At 45.2% G+C, this 27,082-nt stretch overlaps 1 protein-coding gene and 1 long non-coding RNA gene across 4 annotated transcripts in view; one reads left to right on the top strand and one right to left on the bottom strand.

Moving 5' to 3' along the window:
- Positions 1–9,229, bottom strand: part of PRKAR2A (protein kinase cAMP-dependent type II regulatory subunit alpha) — a 150,955-nt gene extending 141,726 nt beyond the window's left edge. Inside the window, exon 1 of the mRNA XM_077821266.1 lies at positions 8,843–9,229. Within this exon, the coding sequence (XP_077677392.1) occupies positions 8,843–9,095 (253 nt within the window). The 5' untranslated portion in view covers positions 9,096–9,229. The remainder of the gene's footprint in view (positions 1–8,842) is intronic.
- The window catches only part of LOC144267360 (uncharacterized), a 71,243-nt gene continuing 53,377 nt past the window's right edge, over positions 9,217–27,082 (top strand). Inside the window, exon 1 of one of the 3 annotated variants that reach the window (XR_013346606.1) lies at positions 9,217–9,303. This is a non-coding gene — a long non-coding RNA (uncharacterized LOC144267360). Of the gene's footprint in view, positions 9,304–19,243; positions 19,309–27,082 lie in introns of those variants that run through there. The other 2 variants (XR_013346604.1, XR_013346605.1) reach the window with 2 other exon arrangements.

Genomic DNA, 27,082 nt, shown 5'->3' with positions numbered 1-27,082 from the left:
ACTCTGAAACCTGGAAGGATGTCAGGATATCAGTTCCAGAATTATCCCTCTGGGGGGAAAGAAAGGGAAAGTTGTCTTACCTGTGACTTTTCATTCTTGGAACCTCCACATCAGATAGTTTTCACAGTGGGACATTCCATGTCATAGCAACTGGAGGCAGACTAGATGTCTAATCTGAGTCTAGTTTTAGGATTCTCCAGAATGGTGAATTCCAAAGCTGAAAAAAACCCTGCATCAAAGCTTAAAAGTGCTATTCAGCTCAAATAATTTGCAGCAGAGCCTTGACATGAAGTTTAGGGATGGAACACCCTCTTCTCTTTCAAACTATTCAACAAATAAGCATTAGCCAGAAAAACACCCTGGACATACTGCCATCCTTTGAGGGAGCGCCAGACTGTCTGACACACAGGTCTAAGAATGAAAAATAAGATAAGACAAAGTTTTCCCTCTCAGTCCCCTCCCTCTTCTAGCCTTCACAGCAGGATGCAGAAGTTAGTAAGTCATCCCTAGAGAGGGAAGAATGATTCAGTTTACCCATGTAGAATTGCACCCTGACTGTATAAATTGGTTAGTCTCTAAGGTGCCACAAGTACTCCTTTTCTTTTTGTGAATACAGACTAACACGACTGTTACTCTGAAATCTGTAACAACCTTCCACCAAACACTGCATCAGCTGAGGGAAGGATGTCAGCTTGAAAAAGTGACTGAGTTTATTACATGATATTTTCTTTCTTTTAGGCCTCTCTCTTGCAAGACTTCACAAGGACTCAGTATGCACAGATCTTTATGTAGAATTGACACTTTGGTATTGTCTCCTTACTGCCCTTTTGTGATGCCCATTGGATGGATCTTGTATAATATTGCTCAGAAATACAACCTACCTACCTCCCTAAACTATGTCCTTGCCTCCTTCGTAAGTCATCTGTTACAGTGCTACATAAGAGCATTCTAAGACGACACACAATACTTCGCACCTTGCCATTTTTGTAGAATTGGTGGTATTTGTGAAAATTTCAGAAAATAAACTAGAAGAGATAAGCCAAAATAGCATAACTCTACAAACCACATGTCTATTTGATTGACATTCATATTTATGAATTTAGTCACTGGAAGCAATCAAAGCTCTTGTAATACAATTACTGGAGTGTATTTGTGTAGCTATAAAGTAAAGTTACAGTTCCCATTTTTCAAGGGATTATCATTCAGATGTAAACGCTAGCTCTTTATATAAACAAGTTTGTTGTAAAGAGCACTGCAGTAATCCTTCAGGTAAACCCATTTAGCTTGCAGACTGATCCCAGTAGATTTTTCTCTACTGTATTATTCCCACTGCAGCACTAAACATTCATGTTAAAATTATTTATAAAACTTGATAAATATTACTAAGCACATGCAGGACACTGCACTTCTAATGGATGAAACTAAGTTAGGAATTTATCCTAAAATTTTCAGCATTAATAAATAAATATATATTTTGCATGTTTGTTCCTGAAGAATTCCAAAGCATTTCACAAACTATATACAAAATTACTTCAGCTCGTCGGTAGCCATTTTCTTAGCAGCACAAAGCAACAATTTATAAGACCGTAAGACTAAAAGAATACTATATCCCACCAAAAATACAGGGGGGGGAGTTGAAAAGAGCCAACGTGGTTACCAAATCGGGGCAGACTAGATTAATACCAGAGGGCAAATGGCTTTGGCACTGTCGGCAGACAGAATACTGGGCTAGATGGACTTTTGAACTGACCCAGTGGTATGGCCATTCTTCTAGTGTATGCTAGATTTTTGTCTTCTCTCTCCTGCCCCCCATGTCTCTATTCAGTAATCCTCCCCTCCCGCCAGAGATTTTTTTTTTTATGATGCATACAGACCTTAACTACTTGTTCTTGTTGTTTTACAAGAAGGGTAAAAGGTCTGGGGAAGGTTTTTTACATTAGAAATTGAGGGAGCTTTCTACCCTAGAAGACTGGTGATTGCACTACAGGGTGAACCTCTCTAGTCCAGCACTCTCCAATCCGGCAACTTCTGTGGTCAGCATGATTTTTAGCTTACTCTATAAAATTGCCAATTGATGTCTTGCTAAAGAGCTGATTGTAGTTTACCTTTTCCCAGTACAGTTGATATTGAAGACTTGTGAGCTACCCATAGAAATTATTTCTTAGAGATTAAGAAACTTTGTAGTTTAGTAAAACAAATGTTGTACTGCCTCTTACAAGCCACTGTTGTCAGCTGTTCTTATTAATAGGAGTAGAGGTTAAGGCAGATTTATGGACATGCAAAACAAACCATGTGGCATCTTAGCCTTTCATGCTCAGCAACTCTGTTTATTAAAGCAAGCCAATGCTGAATGAAATCAAGTGGTTTTGGACACCAAGTTAACTCTGTGAAGGCATCAGTGTCTGCTACATTTCACTTGTGTTGGGATCATCTGATACTGCTAATCTTTACTCACTCTTGTTTTAATCTTGACAATTCTTCGCTCCACAGGGCTTTAAAGAATCTTTTTGTTAAGTAGGTTCACAGTAATGTAAAAAAATAAGTTACATAAACTTTAGTCCAGCCTCATAAAACTGCCAAGAATAATTACTAGCCCATATTCAAGATCTAAAAGATTACTCACCGCGGGCAACCAAGTTTTACAAAGTTGCTTTAGGCCAATTCTGCAACCGTTCCAGTTGATAGCACAATTACTGGGTACTTTTGACAAGACTGATCATTTAAAAAATGCACTGCTTGCATTCATGTCACTGACAGCATTAGTTTATTTGCTCAACTGGTTCTGGACACATTTTCCTCACACACAAGGTTCCAAAAAGAGCTCTGAGCAACTTGAAAGCTTGTCTCTTTCACCAGCAGAAGCTGGGCCAATAAAAGATATTAACTCATTCACCTTGTCTCTCTAATATCCTGGGACCAACTGCAAGCAGAAACGAAAGAATGATGGCTGAGGAGCTGATTAAAGATTTCATTTATTGCTTGGGACCAACAGGCAGATTTAACTTTCTTTACATAAAGAACAGACAGATCATTTTTTTAAAATGGATATTTAGATGTTTCATAACAAATATGCTAACCAAGGAGAAAAGAGGAAAGTAAAATATTAGCTTGCAAAGCCTATATGGCAACAGTTGAGCAAAGAAAACTAAAATATCCCTGTTATACTCTAAAAATGCAAGAGGTTGCGTTGTGGAAAATGACACTGTTCTTAGGTATATATAATCTTCCAGTTGACAGAACTAGAGTATCTACATAGGCAATCTGCTACTGACTTAGAGCTGGTGCACTATAGGGCAATAATTATAACACTAGGACTGAAAAAGGTAAAATCTGAAGACAGATAAAGGGGGGTGGGATTATTCTCCCTGGAAAAGAGAGAATACAGTAGAAACTTCCATGGCTATCAAACATGCTAGTGCAGAAGAGATATTGATATATTAAACTAAAAAAGTTCAGAAGCTTCAAAAACTAGGTTTCATTTAAAAAAAAATGAGGAAACAAAGTAAATACAGAATACAAGTGAAGTAATTTTACACAAAGGATGTTAAACATAAAATAAGTTCCGAGGACGAGATGAATCATCAAAAGAGATTTCAGTGAACGTAAATGAAGGCAAGGATTGTATTTGACCAAGATGACCAAAACATGATGAACAAAAATGTACATGGGCTTAAAATAAAGCCAAACCAGTAGGCGCTTGTGAAAGGGTCTGCCAGGCCTTCTCTGCCTGCGACTGGAGGTGTTGGAGCTCTGACATCCCCCTGCTCAAGGAAAACCCACTGAAGCCCAGGCTACCAAGACTTGGTCCTCCACAGGACTGGAAGGGCCAGGAGGAGACACTAACAAATCAGGAGCCAGCAGACTAATTAAGAAGGCTGGCTGCTTCTTCTCAGGGACAGTGCTGGCACAGAGGAAGAGCTCATCAGTGCTAACTCAGAATCCCAGGACTAGGTCAGGGCCTCGCCTTCAAGCGCTGCAATTAAGCACTTGCCTTTGAAGGTGTGTTTATTTAAAGGCACAAACAGCCAAATTCTGATTTTGTTATTTTTACTTAACTGTTAAGACTGATGCCGAGCTTTTAGCACGAGCTACCCTTCTTCAAGCACACACCCATAACTTTCTGACTTCAGGGAGCACGTGAAGTGCCATGGTTGGCCCTGCAAAAGGGGGCACTAGAGAGCTGCTTTTGGGGTGTTTTTTTGTTGCAGTTGTTTAAAGATTTTAATATTGGCTAAATGCCAGCACATTATTGACTTGTATTCAATTTGAGATCCATTATAACCCCTAGATCATTTCAACAGTACTACCGCCTAGACATTCCCCATTTTGTAACTGTGTATTTGATTGTTCCTTCCGAAGTGTAGTACTTTGCACTTATCTTTACTGAATTTTATTTTGTTGATTTCAAGCTAATTCTCTAATTTGTCATAGCCATTTTGAATTCCAGTCCCATCCTCCAAAGTGCTTGCAACCTCTCCCAGCTTGGTGTTACCCACAAATCTTACAAGCATACTCTGCACTCCATTATCCAAGTCATTAACAAAGAGAATGAATAATACCCCAGACCCAGAAATAACCACATTAGATACTCCCTCTCAGTGTGACAGCAAACCATTGATAACTACATTTGGACTACGATCTTTCAATCCATTGTGCACCAACCTCAGAGTAATTTCATCTTGACCACATTTCCCTACTTTGCGTATGAAAACGTCATGGGGGATTCTGTCAAAAGCCTTACTGAAAAACAAGATATATCAAGTCTACAGCTTCCCTCCTCTCCACTAGGCCAGTAATCTTGTCAAAAAAAAAGAAATTAGGTTGGTCTGACATGATTTGTTCTCGACAAATCCATGCTGGCTTTTATCCTTTAAGTGCTTACAAAGTGATTGTTTAATCATTTGTTCCAGTATCTTTCTACGTATCAAAGTTCGGCTGATAGGTCTGTAATTCCCTGGGTCCTCTTTGTTCCTCTTTTTAAAGACAAGCACTATGTTTGCCTTTCTACAGTCCTGTGGAACCTAACCGGTCCTCCATGAATTCTCAAAGATAATCGCTAACAGTTCTGATGTCACTTCAGCTAATTCCTTAAGTACCCTTAGATGAATTTCATCTGGCCCTGCTGACTTAAATACATTTAAGATATCTAAATATTCTAACCTGTTTTTCTCTCTTTTGGCTTGTGTTGCTTCCCCCTTTTTGTTAACATTTTAATCAAACATTCCTTTTGTGTTGCTAAAGATTCTTGATACACCTTTTCTAGACCTTCATTAGCATGTAAATGAAGATTCCCTAACTGTTGCATTGTTCGTATGAAGCATAATTCAATTGTGTAACAAAGGAAATACGGTACTAAAAATCGAATACAGATATGAAAAGAATAAAAGCTGGATAACACGTCACACCTGACAAACAGACACACAGCCAAAGCTTTCATGTTATGTCCAAAAAACCTGAACAGAACAGAAAGGAAATACACGGCTTATTATGACTTTCTTCATAGCCTAAACACAGGGCAAGCCAGCCCATAATCATCACTAATCAAAAGTAAAGAGAATGAAAACCTCTATGAATGAAATGAAAACATCAACATATTTAATTATCCAAATGTTCAAGCAGCAGATTCCCCTTTCATCAGATTCAGGTTTTTTTATATTTGCTCTGATTATATTCAACAATTTACCTATCAAAATTTCTTCTTGTACTAGATGCATAATTTAACTAGATTTGACAGTACTGTATCTATCTATACTTATTTTAAATATTTTACATCCCCTAAGCTTGTCTCATCAATGCAAGGAAAATTTGAACATAACTCCATTAACACTAACAGGAGTTACCTTTATTTAACCCTTCAGACTTAAATCTGTACGAATTGGTTCTTGGATTCAAAGATGATGTCTCATGTATAAACCATTACATTTTTACATACATTAGTCTTCTCGTTCAAGATCTGTTCTTCCTCAAACAATTTCAAAACATATCCCGTTATGCTAAAACATGTCTATGAAAAATAAAGGACTTGCTATCTTAAGGCTATACTACCAACAAGGATAAATCATTAAATACTTTGACTTATGAAGGTTTCAACAATACTGGGTGAGGCCAGGGGGAGAACCAAAACTCCAAAGTTTGCTGAGTTTTATATGAGACAGGGTGATGTTTGTTTTTTAAACCACACTTTCCATTCTAAAACCAAGGGCCTAATTTAATTTGGTCAAAGTTTGCTAGGGCTTCCCTCCAAGATCTAGCACAGTAACCTCAAAACTTTAGAAGACAGTGAAATCCTATTTCTTTTTGGACTCTGAAAGCCACAGCAGGGTATAAAATAATATTGTGATTACAAAAAGTTAAGGCACATAGATGTTAGTTGCAACAACGTCAAAGTAAAAGAAGTAGTTCTAGCACTAATTATTATTGCGTAGTGCCCATACATAATGTGCTTTACAAATAGTCCAAGAGAAGAATGTCCTGTTTTAGCATTACAATGTGCAATAGCACAAATAAGTTGCAAAATAGGTGTAAAGAGCTATTTTACTTTTAATAGCAAAAAAAAAAAAAAAAAGCAAATTGGGGCTAATAGTACTATGCTTTGTGGCCTTCCTTATTTCCAAAGATTTATCAAATATGGAGGTACTTGTTCATTTGGTGAATATGTTGCTAAATGTTAAAGCACTTTAATGTTAGAGGCTGTTATGCCACCAAAGAGAGCTCTGAAACAAACCCGACACTGAATTGCATTTGACAGCTTGAAGAGAACACATCAACAAGTACCAATAACCATAATTCTCCTCCCCCAAAATATTCAAATAATTAAATTGTTGAAAACCTTGCACAAACTGAGTCGGTCAAGTGAGTTGATTCAGTGTACCAAATTTCCTAATCAAAAGACAGAAAATAGATCTAGCTTACCTAGCACAGTATAGAAAAATATGAGGCTACTCAGATTTTAAAGGTGAACAATATTAACTGATCTATGTCAATGTTTGTAAAGTAACTATTATCACTGACCATTAAAAGGACTATAAAGGCTTCAATTTATCCTTCAGAGGTGGATTGGATGCTTCCTCTATTACCTGATATCACTTTATAGAAAATAACACTTTAAAAGGACTTGAAACTCTTGATTGCTTTTTTCCCCCCAAAAAGGTCCTATGATGCTTTTGCAAAACTTCTGATATTAAGCCAGGAAGCACTCTGTACAAGACCGAAAGCAGGTACATTTTTACCTGCTCTTCCAATACATAACTACTGTGTTTTCTACTGCAACAACAGAGCAGAGCAGAGGATTCTTTCAGGGGGTAAATGCTTAAAAGTGCTCACTTTTGCCCTCTGGCTGCAGGACAGGAACTGCAAACAAAGCATACAAGCCTTCCGACCCCCACCAACTGCACAGAGAAGGAAAGTTCCCCAGGGAAGAAAAAAGCATCAGATGCCCTACACTAATTATGATTATTTAGGAAACTGAATTGCCCACACACTGTTAGGCTACATCCACATCAGCATTCCATTACGTAGACTGAGCTCAGCACCCACCACTACCACCCAAAAAAACCCCACATAAACGGAGAAAAGGATATTAGATGTTCAGAATTTTCAGCTTTTAACAATCGAAGTAATAAAGTTAGCAGCAGATTTCAATTCTTTATAATGGTGTGTAATTTTAGGTAAACAGAGAAAAACATCAAGCACCACGTTCATACTCAAAGTCAAGGGGAAACAGTTATGGCTGCAACTCTATCCTTAAATAACCATATTGTGGTAAGTATTGTAAAAGGCCGCACAAAAGCACATGATCTTACATATTGCATACTCAGCAGGATGGACATTTCAATCTTTGATGGTTCAAGTCAGACCCTACAGTACCATTTTGGCAGTTACTGGGTAGCTGCTTACATTTGATTCCTTCCTCCAGGATGTCTCTCTGGCAGTGGAATAATGGCCTAACTTTGTACAGCAAACTGCCTTTTCAACTGCATATCTACTTGTTACGGGGCAGAACACTTCAGAACCCAAATATGTAGCTTCTTAATAGCATGGATAACAAACGGTAAAGAACACAGATAGAAAAGCCCAGCAGAGGAAGCTAAGAAACAATTACTAGCAGACTCCACACCAATGCAAGCTCATGTCCGAAGGGACATCATGTGTGGGTTACAGCAGCCCTAGATTCCCTTCCCCCATTCAAACCACCCTGTCTTGTATTAATCTGCAGCTACAGTGGCCCAGGACGTTCGGGAAGGATGAGAACTGTTGAGGTTTTTGCTGTGAAATTCATCTCTCAGTAAGGAAGGACTACAGGAGGATGAGCGGAGAACACACAGCCCGGGAAGAAGGCGGGCAGGAGAATAACCTTCTGACAGCCCCTTGCCCGCTCCCCGCCCGCTCGGACAAGGGGACCCCGATAGTTCCCTGCCATCACTGCTCTCCACGGTGCCTCGTTTCCAGAGGGACGCACTCAGGCTCAGAGCCGAGGATTACCAGCATTACCGCTGTCCGTCGCTACTTCGCTTTGCCCGTCGCTTTTACCGCAAAAAGTGGGACATAAGGAACCGCGCACCCGAAGAGACAGTTTACAGGGAGGGACCCAAGCCCAGACCTCTTGCCGTTCCCCTTCCTGCATGGAAACTGTGTCCCCGCACCTCCTGCTACGGCTCTTCGGGCCCCCTGGGCCTGGCAGGTGGAGCCGCACCGCGGCAGGGGGCGCCCCTTCCCCGCTGCCCACGTGCCCCCCGCGGGACGGCTCCCGGTGCCTGCCCCGCTCCCCCCTGCCGGCAGCCGCCCCCGGGAGACGGACCCCGCCCCGCCGCCGCCGGCTCCCGCGCCCCCTCCCGGCCCTTACGCTCGAAGTCGGAGTCCTCGTCCTCGTCGTCCCGCCCGGGCTCCTCCTCGCCGTTGGACTCGGTCTGCATGGGCTCCCCGTCGAAGCTGACCGCCTTGCGGCCCCCGGCGGCGGCCTCCTGGTCGCGGGCATCCCGCAGGCGGGTGAAGTAGTCGGCAGCGAAGCCCAGCAGGTCGGGCGGCCGGTGCCGCAGCACTTCCACCGTGTAGCCCTGCAGCAGCTCGGTCAGGCCCGGCGGGATCTCGATGCTCATCGTGCCGGAGACTGGGGCCGCCTCCCCCGGCTGGCTCCGGCTCCCTGGGCTCCGGCGGGCTCGGGGCCTCCCTCCTCAGGGCGCTCGCTGACTCCCGCCTCTGCTGTCACACAAGCCGCTCCGAACAGTCGCTATGCGACTGCGCATGCTCTGCGGGAGGCGCGGGGCGGAGCCCGATGGAGGACAAGAGCTGCGCGTGCGCTCAGAGGTAAGACAAGTCGACCTGTCCAGAGACGGTAGGGGTGAGGATGCGCATCCGTCACAGTAGGGACACGCGCAGAAGGCGCGTCTTCGGATCATAATACACTAAACCCGCCCTGGGGGAGGAAGGAGGAATAATGCGCATGCGCGTAGTGTGGGTTGAATTGAAAAAGAAAGCAGTACGCGTGCGCAGCAGAAGAACGCGGGAATCTGATGTGACGGGAGCGACATTGGGAGGCCCACTAGTTCCAATCACCTCGAGCGTGCACTGCCTCTCCTGACCCGGCAATGCCCCCTCTGCTGGGGTGCGGCGCGGGTCTCCCCGACCCAGGCCTCCGCCTCTTTCCTCGACGTGGGGGAGGAGAAACCTTCTTCTCAGCCCTCGTCTCCGTTGCCTGAGCCCCTCCTGTCCACCCCCCCCAACTGCCTCAGGGGAGAGGCCGAGCCCCTCCTGTGCACACCCGCCCCCAACTGCCTCGGGGGAGGGGCCGAGCCCTTCCTATACACACACCCCCCCCCAACTGCCTCAGGGGAGAGGCCGAGCCCCTCCTGTGCACACCCCCCCCAACTGCCTCGGGGGAGGGGCCGAGCCCTTCCTATACACACACCCCCCCCAACTGCCTCAGGGGAGAGGCCGAGCCCCTCCTGTGCACACCCGCCCCCAACTGCCTCGGGGGAGGGGCCGAGCCCTTCCTATACACACACACACCCCCCAACTGACTCGGGGGAGGGGCCGAGCCCTTCCTATACACACACACACACACCCCCCCCAACTGCCTCAGGGGAGAGGCCGAGCCCCTCCTGTGCACACCCCCCCCCCAACTGCCTCGGGGGAGGGGCCGAGCCCTTCCTATACACACACACACACACACCCCAACTGCCTCGGGGGAGGGGCCGAGCCCTTCCTATACACACACACCCCCCAACTGCCTCAGGGGAGAGGCCGAGCCCCTCCTGTGCACACCCCCCCCCAACTGCCTCGGGGGAGGGGCCGAGCCCTTCCTATACACACACACACACACCCCCCAACTGCCTCGGGGGAGGGACCGAGCCCTTCCTATACACACACCCCCCAACTGCCTCAGGGGAGAGGCCGAGCCCCTCCTGTGCACACCCCCCCCCAACTGCCTCGGGGGAGGGGCCAAGCCCTTCCTATACACACACCCCCCAACTGCCTCAGGGGAGAGGCCGAGCCCCTCCTGTGCACACACCCCCCCCAACTGCCTCGGGGGAGGGGCCGAGCCCTTCCTATACACACACACACACCCCCAACTGCCTCGGGGGAGGGGCCGAGCCCCACCTGTGCACACACACCCCCCAACTGCCTCGGGAGAGGGGCCGAGTCCCACCTGTGCACACACACCCCCCAACTGCCTCGGGGGAGGGGCCGAGCCCTTCCTATACACACACACACACCCCCAACTGCCTCGGGGGAGGGGCCGAGCCCCACCTGTGCACACACATAACCCCCAACTGCCTCGGGAGAGGGGCCGAGTCCCACCTGTGCACACACACCCCCCAACTGCCTCGGGGGAGGGGCCGAGCACCACCTGTGCACACACAAACCCCAACTGCCTCGGGGGAGGGGCCGAGCCCCACCTGTGCACACACAAACCCCAACTGCCTCGGGGGAGGGGCTGATTCCCACCTGTGCACACACACACACCCCGACTGCCTCGGGGGAGGGGCCGAGCCCCACCTGTGCACACACAAACCCCAACTGCCTCAGGGGAGGGGCCGAGCCCTTCCTATACACACCCCCCCCCAACTGCCTCGGGGGAGGGGCCGAGCCCTTCCTATACACACACACACCCTAATTGCCTTGGGGGAGGGGCCGAGCCCTTCCTATACACACACACACATACCCCAATTGCCTTGGGGGAGGGGCCGACCCCCTCCTGTACACCCCCCAACTGCCTCGGGGGAGGGGCCTAGCCCTCCTGTGTACACCCCCCCATGCTGCCTCGGGGGAGGGGCCGAGCCCTTCCTATACACACACACCCCCCAACTGCCTCGGGGGAGGGGCCGACCCCCTCCTGTACACCCCCCAACTGCCTCGGGGGAGGGGCCTAGCCCTTCCTGTGTACACCCCCCATGCTGCCTCGGGGGAGGGGCCGAGCCCTTCCTATACACACACACCCCCCAACTGCCTCGGGGGAGGGGCCGACCCCCTCCTGTACACCCCCCAACTGCCTCGGGGGAGGGGCCTAGCCCTTCCTGTGTACACCCCCCCATGCTGCCTCGGGGGAGGGGCCGAGCCCCTCCTGTGCGCGCACACACCCCCAACTGCCTCGAGGGAGGGGCAGAGTCCCTCCTTTGCACACACATCCCAACTGCTCTGGAGGAGGATCTGGGCTTGTCCTCTGGCCACTACTCATGGAGTTGAGTTCCTCTACTACCTACACCCATTTTTCCCCACTACCAAGAAGCCCCTATTCTGGCTCCTCCTAGATCTTTTATTACATTTTTTGCTTGACTTCTCTCCCCATCTTCTCATTTACACACAGCCAATCTGTGGCCCCACAAAGTCGTGGGACCTCCTCGTCAACCTATTGGCGATGGCCAAAGTGGCCGTCTATAACACCAGGGAGGGGATGTTGGCTGAGGGGCTTCTTTGCGACTGTGGGGCCTGTTTCCGGTCCTCCCTCCCTTCACGTAGCTGGGCAGAGTTCCTCTGGGCAGCATCTGCTGTCTCCTTTGACACCTTCTGCTCAGTGTCCCCTTTAGGTTCTCTCTTTCTGACCCTTTGACCTTCTCACCCACCCTTGTTTTCTTTTTTGTTGTCCTCCATAATTAGTTGAGATCCCCAGGCTCAGTGGATCCTTCCCAAGGGCTGGGAGAGAGGGCCTTAGGGTCCTTCCCCTGGAATTTTCAATAGGATCAGTGGCCAGGATTCCCAGGAAACATGATTAGCCTGCTGTCAGCTCTTAGGCAATTTTCACTTCCCTGTTCCTCATGGCCATCCTGCAGACAACTGAGGGGATGAGAGTTGTCCTTCAGTATCCCCATCTGTAAAATGGCAATTGCAACATACACCTACATCAGTGGAGCTGTGAAGATTAATTCTTCAAGACTTTTGAACATACAACACATCCTGTAAGTCTTACTTATGTTATTTTTGTTATTACATACATCAGGGGTTGGACAGAGCTGGAATAGGCCAGTACATGCTGTCACTATTAAATTAGACCTGTCTGTTTCTTCAGAATTTAAGCTTTCATTCTGGGGAGGAAAGAGGGTGGGAAATAGTTTCTGGCCCTGAGAAAGCTCGGAAGAAAAGTTTGGGAACATGAGACTGTAAAATGCTGTTTCAATGAACCTAGAAACAGACTGAAACTGTGCTTATGAGTAAGGCTAAGTTTTTGTCAGGGATAATTTTAGTAAAAATCACAAACAAGTCAGGGGCAATAATGAAAAATTCACAGAAGCCTGTGACCTGTCCTTGACTTTTACTAAAAATACTTGGGCAGCTGGGAGGGGGAGGGGGCTGGGAGCTACAGGGTTCCCCTCTGCTTGTGGCTCCAAACTGTGGGAGTCCCCCCTGCCTCCTGCAGCGGCCTGGAGCTCTGAGGATCCTCCCTGCCACCTACCGTGGCTGGGAGCTGCAGGGGTGTGTCTCTCCCTCCCCCTACCGGCTGCAGTAGCCAGAAACTCCGGGGTCCCTCTTGCTGCCCACAGCAGCAGGAATCCCCGCGGCCATGGCTGGGCACCCCGGGGATCTCCCTTGCCCCCTGCAGTGTCCAGGAGCGGCGTGGGTCCCTCCGCTGCCTGTGGTGGCTGGGAGTGGTGGCAGGGAGCTGCAGTGCTCTCCCCTGCCATCTGCGGTGGCTGGGAGCTACGGGGATACCCCCCAGCTCTCTGCCTCTGCAGGCAGCAGGGGATCCTGCAGCTCCCAGCCTGTGCTGGCTGAAGTCACGGAGGTCTTTGAAATCACAGATTCCGTGACCTCCGTGACTATATCGCAGCCTTATGAGTAATATCTACCCCAGTCATCGTAATTTATGTTAACCCTGAAGCCTAATAAGGGTAATTTAAATATCTATGTAGTCTGTTTCAGCCTTCCATGGTTGGCATATTCATTTCACGAAGCTGACCACCTGGGACAATCTGGCTGATTGCTCTTGAAGCTGAAGCAGCCAAGAGTCTGTCTTTGCTGCTGAGGCAAAAGTGACGAATGAAACCTTTTGAAAGGGCAACCTGGTGTTCTGCATATTGCCAACAAATAGAAAATGTGTGGGCAAGACTGACAGTACCCTGAATGAACTTTATTGAATTAAGTTATACCTTCTTTACCTTTAGGGTCCATTGCATTAAAAATGCAATTGTGTATGTGTTATCATGGGAATGTATGTATGTAACTTCTGTAGGAGACTGAATACAATCTCTGGAAGGTATTGTGAACTTCAAAGGGCTTTTTGGAACAATATGTGTGAAGTAGATTTCCTAGGAAGTACAAGGGGGTAAGGAGAATGCAACTGACCCACCTTGAATTCACCCTTTTGAAGCTATATTCTAGGGAGGAACCCCCATAATGTACTAATTATGTGTTCCTGGAAACTCCAGATCAAAGACCCTGAACTGTGCTTGTTCTGAACAGAAGCTGTGATGAACTTGTGACCACAAAAGAAACACTTTGGCTGGGGTTTGGAAGGACTGCTCCAGCCAGACCTCATGTTAGGGTTGGGGTGAACTCTGGTAGGCTTATTAGCATGTGTGTAGGTCCTTTTATTGTTTTTAATGTTTTCTCTGTCGTGCTTTAACCTTAAGAATAAAATAGGCTTGCATAGAAAGAACTGTGGAAATGTAACTGTTGACAATCCCTTTATTAAGAAAAGGAGGACTTGTGGCACCTTAGAGACTAACCAATTTATTTGAGCATAAGCTTTTGTGAGCTACAGCTCACTTCATCAGATGCAGTGAGCTGTAGCTCACGAAAGCTTATGCTCAAATAAATTGGTTAGTCTCTAAGGTGCCACAAGTCCTCCTTTTCTTTTTGCGAATACAGACTAACATGGCTGTTACTCTAAATCCCTCTATTATTAGCCTCTGGAGAGAAAGCAAGCCTCTGTTCTCGGGCAGTCTGCCTCTGCTGGGAATAACACAACAAAGTCAGGGAACTGTTCACCCAGGAAACATACTGGTCAGAAGGGAATGAGACTAGGTTTCCACCCAAGAAAGGCAATGCCTGGGGAGTTGGCAGCCTGAGAATGTATGACCCTGCTGGACCACTGAGGAGAATTATAGGTGCTGTGGCCCTGAATTTACCAAGGAATGCTCCTATCTGGTCAGTGATCAGATGGGCACCAGAAGCTTTGGTGGTACAATAAGATTGCCAATAATGGATGTAGATTGAACATCCAGACAGACTTAAGGACAAAGCTAGCGATTCATCTAGGTGGTGCTCAGTCTTCAAGAAGACTATGTCCTTTTGGGATTTACCATGATCATGATATAGTGTATTTCATTTCTCATATGTTTTACCAGAAACATCCAGGTGTTCTGGGGTTGTGGATGAATTTTGGGATTATGGATAGATGAAATTTGAATAGAGTGCCACCACTTTTTTCCAATATGACTCCTGTGTATGTGCTGAAAAGCCAATGTGATGTTTTATATGAGAGTAAAAAGAAAAGGAGTACTTGTGGCACCTTAGAGACTAACCAATTTATTTGAGCATGAGCTTTCGTGAGCTACAGCTCACTTCATCAGATGCATACCGTGGAAACTGCAGCAGACTTTATATATACACAGAGAATATGAAACAATACCTCCTCCCACCCCACTGTCCTGCTGGTAATAGCTTATCTAAAGTAATCATCAGGTTAGGCCATTTCCAGCACAAATCCAGGTTTTCTCACCCTCCACCCCCCCACACAAATTCACTCTCCTGCTGGTGATAGCCCATCCAAAGTGACAACTCTTTACACAATGTGCATGATAATCAAGTTAGGCCATTTCCTGCACAAATCCAGGTTCTCTCACTCCCTCACCCCCCTCCAAAAACCCACCCCCATACACACACAAACTCACTCTCCTGCTGGTAATAGCTCATCCAAACTGACCACTCTCCAAGTTAAAATCCAAGTTAAACCAGAACATCTGGGGGGGGAGGGGGGGGGGGTAGGAAAAAACAAGAGGAAATAGGCTACCTTGCATAATGACTTAGCCACTCCCAGTCTCTATTTAAGCCTAAATTAATAGTATCCAATTTGCAAATGAATTCCAATTCAGCAGTTTCTCGCTGGAGTCTGGATTTGAAGTTTTTTTGTTTTAAGATAGCAACCTTCATGTCTGTGATTGCGTGACCAGAGAGATTGAAGTGTTCTCCGACTGGTTTATGAATGTTATAATTCTTGACATCTGATTTGTGTCCATTTATTCTTTTACGTAGAGACTGTCCAGTTTGACCAATGTACATGGCAGAGGGGCATTGCTGGCACATGATGGCATAAATCACATTGGTGGATGTGCAGGTGAACGAGCCTCTGATAGTGTGGCTGATGTTATTAGGCCCTGTGATGGTGTCCCCTGAATAGATATGTGGGCACAATTGGCAACGGGCTTTGTTGCAAGGATAAGTTCCTGGGTTAGTGGTTCTGTTGTGTGGTATGTGGTTGTTGGTGAGTATTTGCTTCAGGTTGCGGGGCTGTCTGTAGGCAAGGACTGGCCTGTCTCCCAAGATTTGTGAGAGTGTTGGGTCATCCTTTAGGATAGGTTGTAGATCCTTAATAATGCGTTGGAGGGGTTTTAGTTGGGGGCTGAAGGTGACTAAAGCCCCTACTCTACTTGCGCTATATTGATGACATCTTCATCATCTGGACCCATGGAAAAGAAGCCCTTGAGGAATTCCACCATGATTTCAACAATTTCCATCCCACCACCAACCTCAGCCTGGTCCAGTCCACACAAGAGATCCACTTCCTGGACACTACAGTGCTAATAAACAATGGTCACATAAACACCACCCTATACCGGAAACCTACTGACCGCTATTCCTACCTGCATGCCTCCAGCTTTCACCCTGACCACACCACACGATCCATCGTCTACACCCAAGCTCTGCGATACAACCGCATTTGCTCCAACCCCTCAGACAGAGACAAACACCTACAAGATCTCTGTCAAGCTTTCTTACAACTACAATACCCACCTGCGGAAGTAAAGAAACAGATTGATAGAGCCAGAAGAGTTCCCAGAAGTTACCTACTACAGGACAGGCCTAACCAACCTATCCTAAAGGATGACCCAACACTCTCACAAATCTTGGGAGACAGGCCAGTCCTTGCCTACAGACAGCCCCGCAACCTGAAGCAAATACTCACCAACAACCACATACCACACAACAGAACCACTAACCCAAGAACTTATCCTTGCAACAAAGCCCGTTGCCAATTGTGCCCACATATCTATTCAGGGGACACCATCACAGGGCCTAATAACATCAGCCACACTATCAGAGGCTCGTTCACCTGCACATCCACCAATGTGATTTATGCCATCATGTGCCAGCAATGCCCCTCTGCCATGTACATTGGTCAAACTGGACAGTCTCTACGTAAAAGAATAAATGGACACAAATCAGATGTCAAGAATTATAACATTCATAAACCAGTCGGAGAACACTTCAATCTCTCTGGTCACGCAATCACAGACATGAAGGTTGCTATCTTAAAACAAAAAAAACTTCAAATCCAGACTCCAGCGAGAAACTGCTGAATTGGAATTCATTTGCAAATTGGATACTATTAATTTAGGCTTAAATAGAGACTGGGAGTGGCTAAGTCATTATGCAAGGTAGCCTATTTCCTCTTGTTTTTTCCTACCCCCTCCCTCCCCCCCCAGATGTTCTGGTTTAACTTGGTTTTAAACTTGGAGAGTGGTCAGTTTGGATGAGCTATTACCAGCAGGAGAGTGAGTTTGTGTGTGTATGGGGGTGGGTTTTTGGAGGGGGGTGAGGGAGTGAGAGAACCTGGATTTGTGCAGGAAATGGCCTAACTTGATTATCATGCACATTGTGTAAAGAGTTGTCACTTTGGATGGGCTATCACCAGCAGGAGAGTGAATTTGTGGGGTGGGGTAGAGGGTGAGAAAACCTGGATTTGTGCTGGAAATGGCCTAACCTGATGATTACTTTAGATAAGCTATTACCAGCAGGACAGTGGGGTGGGAGGAGGTATTGTTTCATATTCTCTGTGTATATATAAAGTCTGCTGCAGTTTCCACGGTATGCATCTGATGAAGTGAGCTGTAGCTCACGAAAGCTCATGCTCAAATAAATTGGTTAGTCTCTAAGGTGCCACAAGTACTCCTTTTCTTTTTGCGAATACAGACTAACACGGCTGTTACTCTGAAACCTATATGAGAGTAAACGCTAGTCTGAGATCAAGAAGTTGGTCCACAGTGCTTTAGAAAGTAAATCCTCCAGAAGTATTGGTATGAAATTGAAAACATAATAAGAACTAGAAACCTCTATGTTGTTGGTGCACTGGTGACTGCAGATTACAGACTTTTTATTTTTTTAAACATCCACCAAGATAAATTAGAAGAATTAGGATTCAAATCTCATTTCATGTGTTAGGAGGCTACCTGAGATCAGTCTTCAAGAGATGTTCTAAGGAGGATTTGATTTGACATTTTATTGTGCCAAATTAATCCCTGATATATCTCTACTGAAGTCAGTGGAATTACATCAGGGATATATTTGGCCAAATAATTCAGAACACAAAAAACTGAATTATCCCTATTTTTTGGTTCTGATTTAAAAGTTTAAAACAGTTCCAAACAGCAGCGACTGAATTTGGAAATTCATTCTGCAAAACGACAGGTTTCAGAGTAACAGCCATGTTAGTCTGTATTCGCAAAAAGAAAAGGAGTACTTGTGGCACCTTAGAGACTAACCAATTTATTTGAGCATAAGCTTTCATGAGCTACAGCTCACTTCATCGGATGCATACTGTGGAAACTGCAGAAGACATTATATACACAGAGACCATGAAACAATACCTCCTCCCACCCCACTCTCCTACTGGTAATAGCTTATCTAAAGTGATCACTCTCCTTACAATGTGTATGATACCAGCAGGAGAGTGAGTTTGCGGGGGTGAGAAAACCTGGATTTGTGCTGGAAATGGCCCACCTTGATTATCATGCACATTGTAGGGAGAGTGGTCACTTTGGATAAGCTATTACCAGCAGGAGAGTGAGTTTGTGTGTGTGGTTTTTGGAAAGGGCGGGGGGGTGAGAAAACCTGGATTTGTGCTGGAAATGGTCCACCTTGATTATCATACACATTGTAAAGAGAGTGGTCACTTTGGATGGGCTATTACCAGCAGGAGAGTGGGGTGGGAGGAGGTATTGTTTCATGGTCTCTGTGTATATAATGTCTTCTGCAGTTTCCACAGTATGCATCTGATGAAGTGAGCTGTAGCTCACGAAAGCTTATGCTCAAATAAATTGGTTAGTCTCTAAGGTGCCACAAGTACTCCTTTTCATTCTGCAAAACGTTACCCAGAGAGATTTCAGGTGATAAGTGAGAATCTGACTTTTTTTTTAAATGTTGGAACAAAGAAGCAGTTGACCCCTTTATACAGCTCAGTCGGAAAGCAAACGATATAGAACCTGCTGGTAATTCACAAGATTCAAAATTAGTGATACTGTAGGATGACTAGAGGCCAAGATGCAATATATATAATCTAAAACAGCATTTTCAGATTGGCAGCTTCTTATCTGAAGTAAAATTAATTGCCCCTTACATTTATTGTAAAAGTAAATAAGTGTATGTGTTTTGAGAGAATACTTGGACTTAAAGGATAAGGGTATATGAGGAGTGGGGGAGCAAGATTTTCTTTACTTTAGCTTGTAATGTTTTCAAGGCTTCATGACCCATGGATTGTTTTTTGTGACACTCCTCCTCCCCTCCCCCAAAAAACACTGGTCTAAAGAAACAAGCACAGGACTGGGAGTCAGCAAGTCTTGATGTCTAGTCCTGCTTCTACCAATTATGTGGTCTATGGTAAGTCCCGATCCTGCCTTAAATTTCTCCATCTGTGAAATGGATTATAATATATTGACCTACCTTATACTGATGAGGTGAAGGTTATTTGCTTAAAATGTGAAGCAGTTTGTAAATTCAGTATAAAATTTGTGTGTGCACATTAGAGAGAGCGAAAACAGTGTACTGCATTATGGAGCTTTCACTTATATTCTTTATTGAAGGCATGCACATGTACCACGGTATCTATTTATGTGCACCCTGAAGGCCTGGCAGACATACAAGTGCTGTCTACCCTCTTTGTGGCTTGGGGCGCACCTAAGACTTGAAACCACTGGGAACTATAATGTTGGAGAAAAAATATGCCTGCCCAGCCTTGAGAGGAATAAGGATGTTGGTTTGGTGACACCAAAGGTGGCGTCGGTGTTAATATTTTTCTTTTCTTCTTTTTCAACTGTAGAAAGGGTCAGAAACCAACATGTATTTTAATTATGAGCTTCACTCTCGCATCCAGAATTGGCTGAGACTATTTATGACGTGTTGGTTTGCTCGTGTGCCAAGAGTTCCTGTAGCTTATCTGTGTGGCTCTTGGTCCACTCCCCCATACAGACAAATATATTTTATTCATGGTTGTTGAACCAGGGACACAACTGAAGACACTCAAGTCTCCTTATTCAGTGCTCTTGCTGAAATTTTTTTTTGTGTACCATGAGGGAGGCCAATTAGAAATCTTCTGGCATTTATTACGGTACTCAGTGTCTCTGTTACAATATGTTCATTGTAATTCTGCTTTCATAATTTGGTTTGGGGTAAGCTTGTTTTTATATCAATATAAAATTAAATAAAAATACAAGACAGAGCCTTTTTGATGAGATATAGCAAATCTCTCTGAGCACAAAGAATTAAACTGTCTTTCCTTACACTGTATGGTAGACACACCTACCAGAAGCAATGTACTTTTCTCAGAAGATACTTTATTACGGTTACAATCTCACCCCTACTCCACCACCTTATCTGTGGTCTGTTACCAGAACACATTGCACCAGCCCAGTATCTGTCTGTGTCTAGACTGGTAATGTAAAGCTTAACGGAAAATGGCCTTGATTGATAAGAAAAGACTCAACTTCGCTGCCATATCCCACAGGGGTAAATGAGGCTTCTGGCAAGTTCTGATCTCCTTTGGCTTTTGGGTGCTAGGACTGTTACTGTTGGTAAGGAGGTCTCTGTAAAGGCAGTTTTCAGAGTAACAGCCGTGTTAGTCTGTATTCGCAAAAAGAAAAGGAGTACTTGTGAAACCTTAGAGACTAACCAATTTATTTGAGCATAAGCTTTCGTGAGCTACAGCTCACTTCATCAGATGCATTCAGTGGAAAATACAGTGTCCAGTGTGATCAATGTACATGGCAGAGGGGCATTGCTGGCACATGATGGCATATATCACATTGGTAGATGTGCAGGTGAACGACCTCTGATAGTGTGGCTGATGTGATGAGGCCCTATGATGGTGTCCCCTGAATAGATATGTGGACACAGTTGCCAATCATGTATGTGCCAGCAGTGCCCCTCTGCCGTGTACATTGGTCAAACTGGACAGTCTCTATGTAAAAGAATAAATGGACACAAATCAGACATCAAGAATTATAACATTCAAAAACCAGTCAGAGAACACTTCAATCTCTCTGGTCTCTTGATTACAGACCTAAAAGTTGAATTCTTCAACAAAAAAACTTCAAAAACAGACTCCAAGGAGAGACTGCTGAATTGGAATTAATTTGCAAACTGGATACAATTAACTTAGGCTTGAATAGAGACTGGGAGTGGATGGGTCATTACACAAAGAAAAACTATTTCCCCATGTTTATTCCCCCCCTCAAGCCCCCACTGTTCCTCAGGATGTTCTTGTCAACTGTTGGAAATGGCCCACCTTGATTATCACTACAAAAGGTGTCCCTCCCTCTGCTCCTCCCCCTCTCCCCCCCCCTCTCCTGCTGGTAATAGCTCACCTTAAGTGATCACTCTCATTACAGTGTGTATGGTAACACCCATTGTTTCATGTTGTCTATGTATATAAATCTCCCCACTGTATTTTCCACTGAATGCATCCGATGAAGTGAGCTGTAGCTCACGAAAGCTTATGCTCAAATAAAATTTGTTAGTCTCTAAGGTGCCACAAGTCCTCCTTTTCTTTTTGTAAAGGCAGTATGCACTTTTAAAAAGAAATCTTGGCAAGTAGGGAGAGGAAAAAGGGGAGTCTGCAGTTCCAAGGGAGTAAAATTATTTCTCTTTCCAAGTCTCTTGCACAGCAGCCAGCCACTTGGCTATCCCTTGCTTTTGGTACTAGACGGCACTTGTACCAGTTTTGAATGTTTGTTGATAATTTTCTCATTTGTCCCCGTGTGTGTAAATCTGGTTATTTATATAAAAATGTGTTACCAGTAAATATTAGTAAGGCTCTAAGGAGCTATGATGTATTAGTCTTCTGATGTTTATATGTCCATACGCAGCAACCAAACTCAGATAGAGGAAGAAAACACGCTATAAAGGAGACTAGCACATAAACACTGGGGCTCTGTTTAGCTTCTGTCTGAAGGTCAGTGGACAAAGAGAGGAGCCTCCAAGGACACATGAAGCACATTTCAAAGCTATTTTATTCCATGGTTCATTTAATATCTTTGTACTCTTTTATTTTGTGGGTGTGGGAACTGATAGCAAGTTTGTGCAAGAGACTTGTCCCTGTCAAGTGAACTTGAAGTGTAATATCCCCCTCTCTGTGCATATTTATAGCTGATAATAATCTATGCCATCTCTCTAGCTGTACATTATATCTTTTCATTAGAAAAATCCCTTTATCAGCAGAATGCTAGGGTTGCAAAGTCAAGAACTCAGGAGTTAGAAAATGACTGACTGACCAACTTAATTCTGTCCCTACTATAATTGCATAATCACATTCTACTTTCTTCCACAAGATCCCTGCCTTATTCAGCATGGGATGGAATAAGACAGTGTTGTATAGTTAATGAGACCATTCTCCATAGGATCCCTAGGTCAACCATTTTTCTAGAGTAATATTTTTCTAATCCCTCTTGCCACCTGATAACTTTTTGTTATTTCTGTGTTACTCCTACTCTCAAGCCCGCCAATTTTGACATCTCCCCCCACCCCCCCAACTCTTGTGCTTTGTGTGCAGGCTCACAGTGAGAGTAATAAGAGATGCATACCAAACAGCATTGCTCATGCTTGTACCAGGAGTGGCAGGGTTGCAAGGAAAGTGGCAAAATAATCCATGTTACCTTTTACTTGGAAAAATTATCAGATTAGTCTTCCAGATTGTCTCTTGAGAGGTGAAATAAATAACTCTCTCTACGTAAATACTTCCCATAATTAGTTATTTTTATAGTGCTGTCAGCACTGATCTGAGCACAGCAATACAGATGTTATACATAATACCTAACTTCTATTGTGCTTGATTTGGTGCCTCTAACCTCAATTAAGTGTCTGCAACCCAATGTAGAATGAGGATAATAAGGGAACATACTAGGTGTTCTGCTGGTTGATATTAACACTTGCCAGTGATCTGCTAAAAAAAAACAAAACAAAAATAAACTATTCCAGAACAGCCCAGAAAAAATAAAGATCAGGAGAGAGCCTTCTAACAAAGAGCCAAATGCTGCCCTTGCCTACAGACCTCCTCCTCTCTGAGCCATCCAGTCATGGCCCAGATCACTTTAACTGTGTAGATACTAACATTTGTGAGGTGTATGTGACACTACGTCCCATATTCTTCATTGAGATATTGTTATGATATGAATATGGCATAACTAAGATGTGTTCTATGCAAGATGGTTCATGTGAGGTGTCACTGGAAAGGTTATGTTTTACTGAATATGATTATCCTATTTATATGCATGTATCATGTTTGTATCCAGAGTTAGGAATATGGATTATGTATCAATTACAAAAGTATTTGCACCTGGGGAACGCCCACCAGAGAGAATGCAATCAGTCTGGCTGGTTAGTCAGTGGGCCATTAGGAAGGACAATAGAACTCTGAAATTGCTAATCTCTCACCTTCCTGAGAAGCTTCCTGGGATGCTGCTTTGGCACTGCAGGGTCATGTGATCATGTCCCCTGGTACTGGACCCAATCTTAGCCTACTATTTTTCCACTAATAGGGGGCGGGGACCAAACTCGGAAACCAAGGATTCCCATCATATGTACATCCTATTTAAATCAGAGAAGTGAGTTAATCTTGTTCGGTTCTTCACTGAATCCCCGCCCAAGATGACTGCTGAAAACACTTTACAGCACTGCAACTTTCTCGCTCAGGGCTGTGAAAAAACACCGCCCTGAGCGCAGCAAGTTACAGCACTGTAAAGCGCCAGTGTAGACAGCGCACCAGACTTGGGACCTGTGCTCCCAGCGCTGGTAGCTATTCCCCTCGTGGAGGTGGTAGCTATTCCCCTCTCTCCCAGAACTATGCCTTGGCTACACAGCTACGTTAAAGCACTGCCATGGCCAGCACTTTAACGTTGCTAGTGAAGACATGCCCTAACACTGATCTGGGAAAGAAAGGACTGGACCCAGGCTAGAAGGTGTCTGGTCTGTGAAAGGAATATCTGGAGTTCTAAGCTGCAAGCAAGAGCAGTTTATCTTCAAGAATCTCTGCAACCTGCCTAAAACAACATTTAGGGTGAGAAATTACTACTTGCAGCCAGTTTCTTTTGTGTATTAAGTTTAGTTTGCATATTTGCTTTATTTGCTCAGTAATCTGCTTTGATCTGTTTGCTATCCTTTATAATCACTTAATCTACCTTTTGTAGTTAATTAACTTGTTTTTGTTTTTTCTAAAACCCATACAATTTTGGGTTTACACCCCAGAGGGGGTGTGCGCTTGAGTGCTGGGAAATCCTCTAGCTGATTCCTCCCGGGCAGAGCTGATTTCAGTGTCTGTGTCTTTCTGCAGCTGGGCGTGTCCCTGCCTCTGTGTGTGCCAGAGGAGGCTTGAGGGCCTGGCACAGCAGGGCAGGGTGAGGGAGCCCAGGCTGGTGGAACGGGCGGGCTCATTGAGACTCCAGTACATCAGGTGGCACCCCGGAGTGGGCAAAGCAACCTGTCACAGGGTGTTTTCCCTATCACAGTATTGTTCTAATTAACATAATCTAACAAAATAAACAGCATAAAGACTAGATCAATAAGCTTGTAAAATATGTTGACAGAACGAGTCAGAATGCTCAAAACATTGTGACCATGAGCCCACATAAAACTCGCTTGGTGCCAGTTCCCTGTGACTAGATATCTGCTGGTCCTTTCTGGCTGTGGCTGCAACATGGGAAGAAGGAGGATCCGGGGAACTACAGGCCAGTCAGCCTCACCTCCGTCCCTGGAAAAATCATGATTCCTCAAGGAATCAATTCTGAAGCACTTGGAGGAGAGGAAAGTGATCAGGAACAGTCAGCATGGATTCACCAAGGGTAGGTCATGCCTGACTAATCTAATTGCCTTCTATGACAAGATAACTATCTCTGTGGATGAGGGGAAAGCAGTGGACATGTTATTCCTTGACTTTAGCAAAGCTTTTGACACTTTCTCCCACAGTATTCTTGCCAGCAAGTTAAAGAAGTATGGGCTGGATGACTGGACTATAAGGTAGATAGAAATCTGGCTACATTGTCGGGCTCAGCGGGTAGTGATCAATGACTCCATGTCTAGTTGGCAGCCAGTATCAAGCGGAGTGCCTCAAGGGTCGGTCCTAGGGATGGTTTTGTTCAATATCTTCATTAATGATATGGAAGATGGCGTGGATTGCACCCTCAACAAGTTTGCAGATGACACTAAACTGGGAGGAGAGGTAGATACGCTGGAGGGTAGGAATAGGATACAGAGGAACCTAGACAAATTAGAGGATTGGGCCAAAAGAAATCTGATGAGGTTCAATAAGGACAAGTGCAGAGTCCTGCACTTAGGATGGAAGAATCCCATGCGCCATTACAGACTAGGGACCGAATGGCTAGGCAGCAGTTCTGTGGAAAAGGACCTAGGGGTTACAGTGGACAAGAAGCTGGGTATGAGTCAACAGTGTGCCCTTGTTGCCAAGAAGGCCAATGGCATTTTGGGCTGTATAAGTAGGGCATTGCCAGCAGATCAAGGGACGTGATCGTTCCCCTCTATTCAACATTGGTGAGGCCTCATCTGGAGTGCTGTGTGCAGTTTTGGGCCCCACACTACAAGAAGGATGTGGAAAAATTGAAAAGCATCCAGCAGAGGGCAACAAAAATGATTAGGGGACTGGAACACATGACTTATGAGGAGAGGCTGAGGGAACTGGGATTGTTTAGTCTGCGGAAGAGAAGAATGAGGGGGGATTTGATAGCTGCTTTCAACTACCTGAAAGGGGGTTCCAAAGAGGATGGCTCTAGACTGTTCTCAGTGGCAGCAGATGACAGAACGAGGAGTAATGGTCTCAAGTTGCAGTGGGGGAGGTTTAGATTGGATATTAGGAAAAACTTTTTCACTATGAGGGTGGTGAAACACTGGAATGCGTTACCTAGGGAGGTTGCTGAATCTCCTTCCTTAGAGGTTTTTAAGTTCAGGCTTGACAAAGCCCTGGCTGGGATGATTTAGTTGGGGATTGGTCTTGCTTTGAGCAGGGGGTTGGACTAGATGACCTCCTGAGTTCCCTTCCAACCCTGATATTCTATGTACCTTCAATTTACTGCATGTCTGCAGTCTCTCCAATCCAACTTCTGCTTTCTAACATCACTGGAGATGTGTTTATACCCTGTAACATTGTAGATATTAAAGACAAAACCTTCTGTACTCTTTCTGGCAGAGTGAATAATGTTAACAAAAGAGAGAATGAGCCTGGGCTTAGCAACCAGGATGTAGAGATCCTTCAATGTGATATACAGGATAAAACTGCTTTTGTTTGTTTTTCTTCTTAGTAGGAGTGCTAAGAAAGTCAAAGTGACTGAGGCTTTGATGCCCCCCAACAGAATGAATCAGTTTGTACTTGGCAGAAAACAAAATTATTTCAAAGCATACCTCTTTTCATTAAGCTTTTATTAAAATTATCTCAAAGAATGAATATTGCACATCTGTTTTAAAGCTAAATGAAATTGATACAGAATTCTATTATCACCAGACTAAAAGGTATGTCTTTACTGCAGTTAGACATCTGGGGATGGCCCATACCAACTGATTCGGGCTCCAGGCAGAGCCTGAATGTCTACACCACAATTAAACAGCCCCTTAGCCCAAGTCAGCTGGCATGGGACAGCTGTGGGTTTTTAACTGCAGTGCAGACATGTCCTGTATAGCAGTGGTTCTCAAAGCCGGTCCGCCGCTTGTCCAGGGAAAGCCACTGGTGCGCCCGACCGGTTTGTTTACCTGCCATGTCCGCAGGTTTGGCTAATCACGGTTCCCACTGGCTGCGGTTCACCACTCCAGGCCAACGAGGGCTGCGGAAAGCAGCGCAGGCCCCTCCCACAGCCCCCATTGGCCTGGAGCAGCGACCCGCAGTCAGTGGGAACCACGATCGGCCGAACCTGCGGATGTGGCAGGTAAACAAACTGGTCCGGCGCGCCATGGGCTTTCCCTGAACAAGCGGCAGACCGGCTTTGAGAACTACGGCTGTATAGTATTTTAGGATAAAATTCAGCCCTGGGCATAAGTCAGTGTAATTTCATTGAAAACCAATTGTCATAACCATACAGCTAAGGGTAGCCTAGAATTCCTCCTTACCTGTATGGGGTTAAGAAGCTCAAATAACCTGGTTGGAACCTGACCAAAAGAACCA

Source organism: Eretmochelys imbricata, chromosome 7 (assembly GCF_965152235.1).
Source record: "Eretmochelys imbricata isolate rEreImb1 chromosome 7, rEreImb1.hap1, whole genome shotgun sequence".
Classification (NCBI taxonomy): domain Eukaryota; kingdom Metazoa; phylum Chordata; order Testudines; family Cheloniidae; genus Eretmochelys; species Eretmochelys imbricata.
This window is presented reverse-complemented; position numbering and strand designations above follow the sequence as displayed.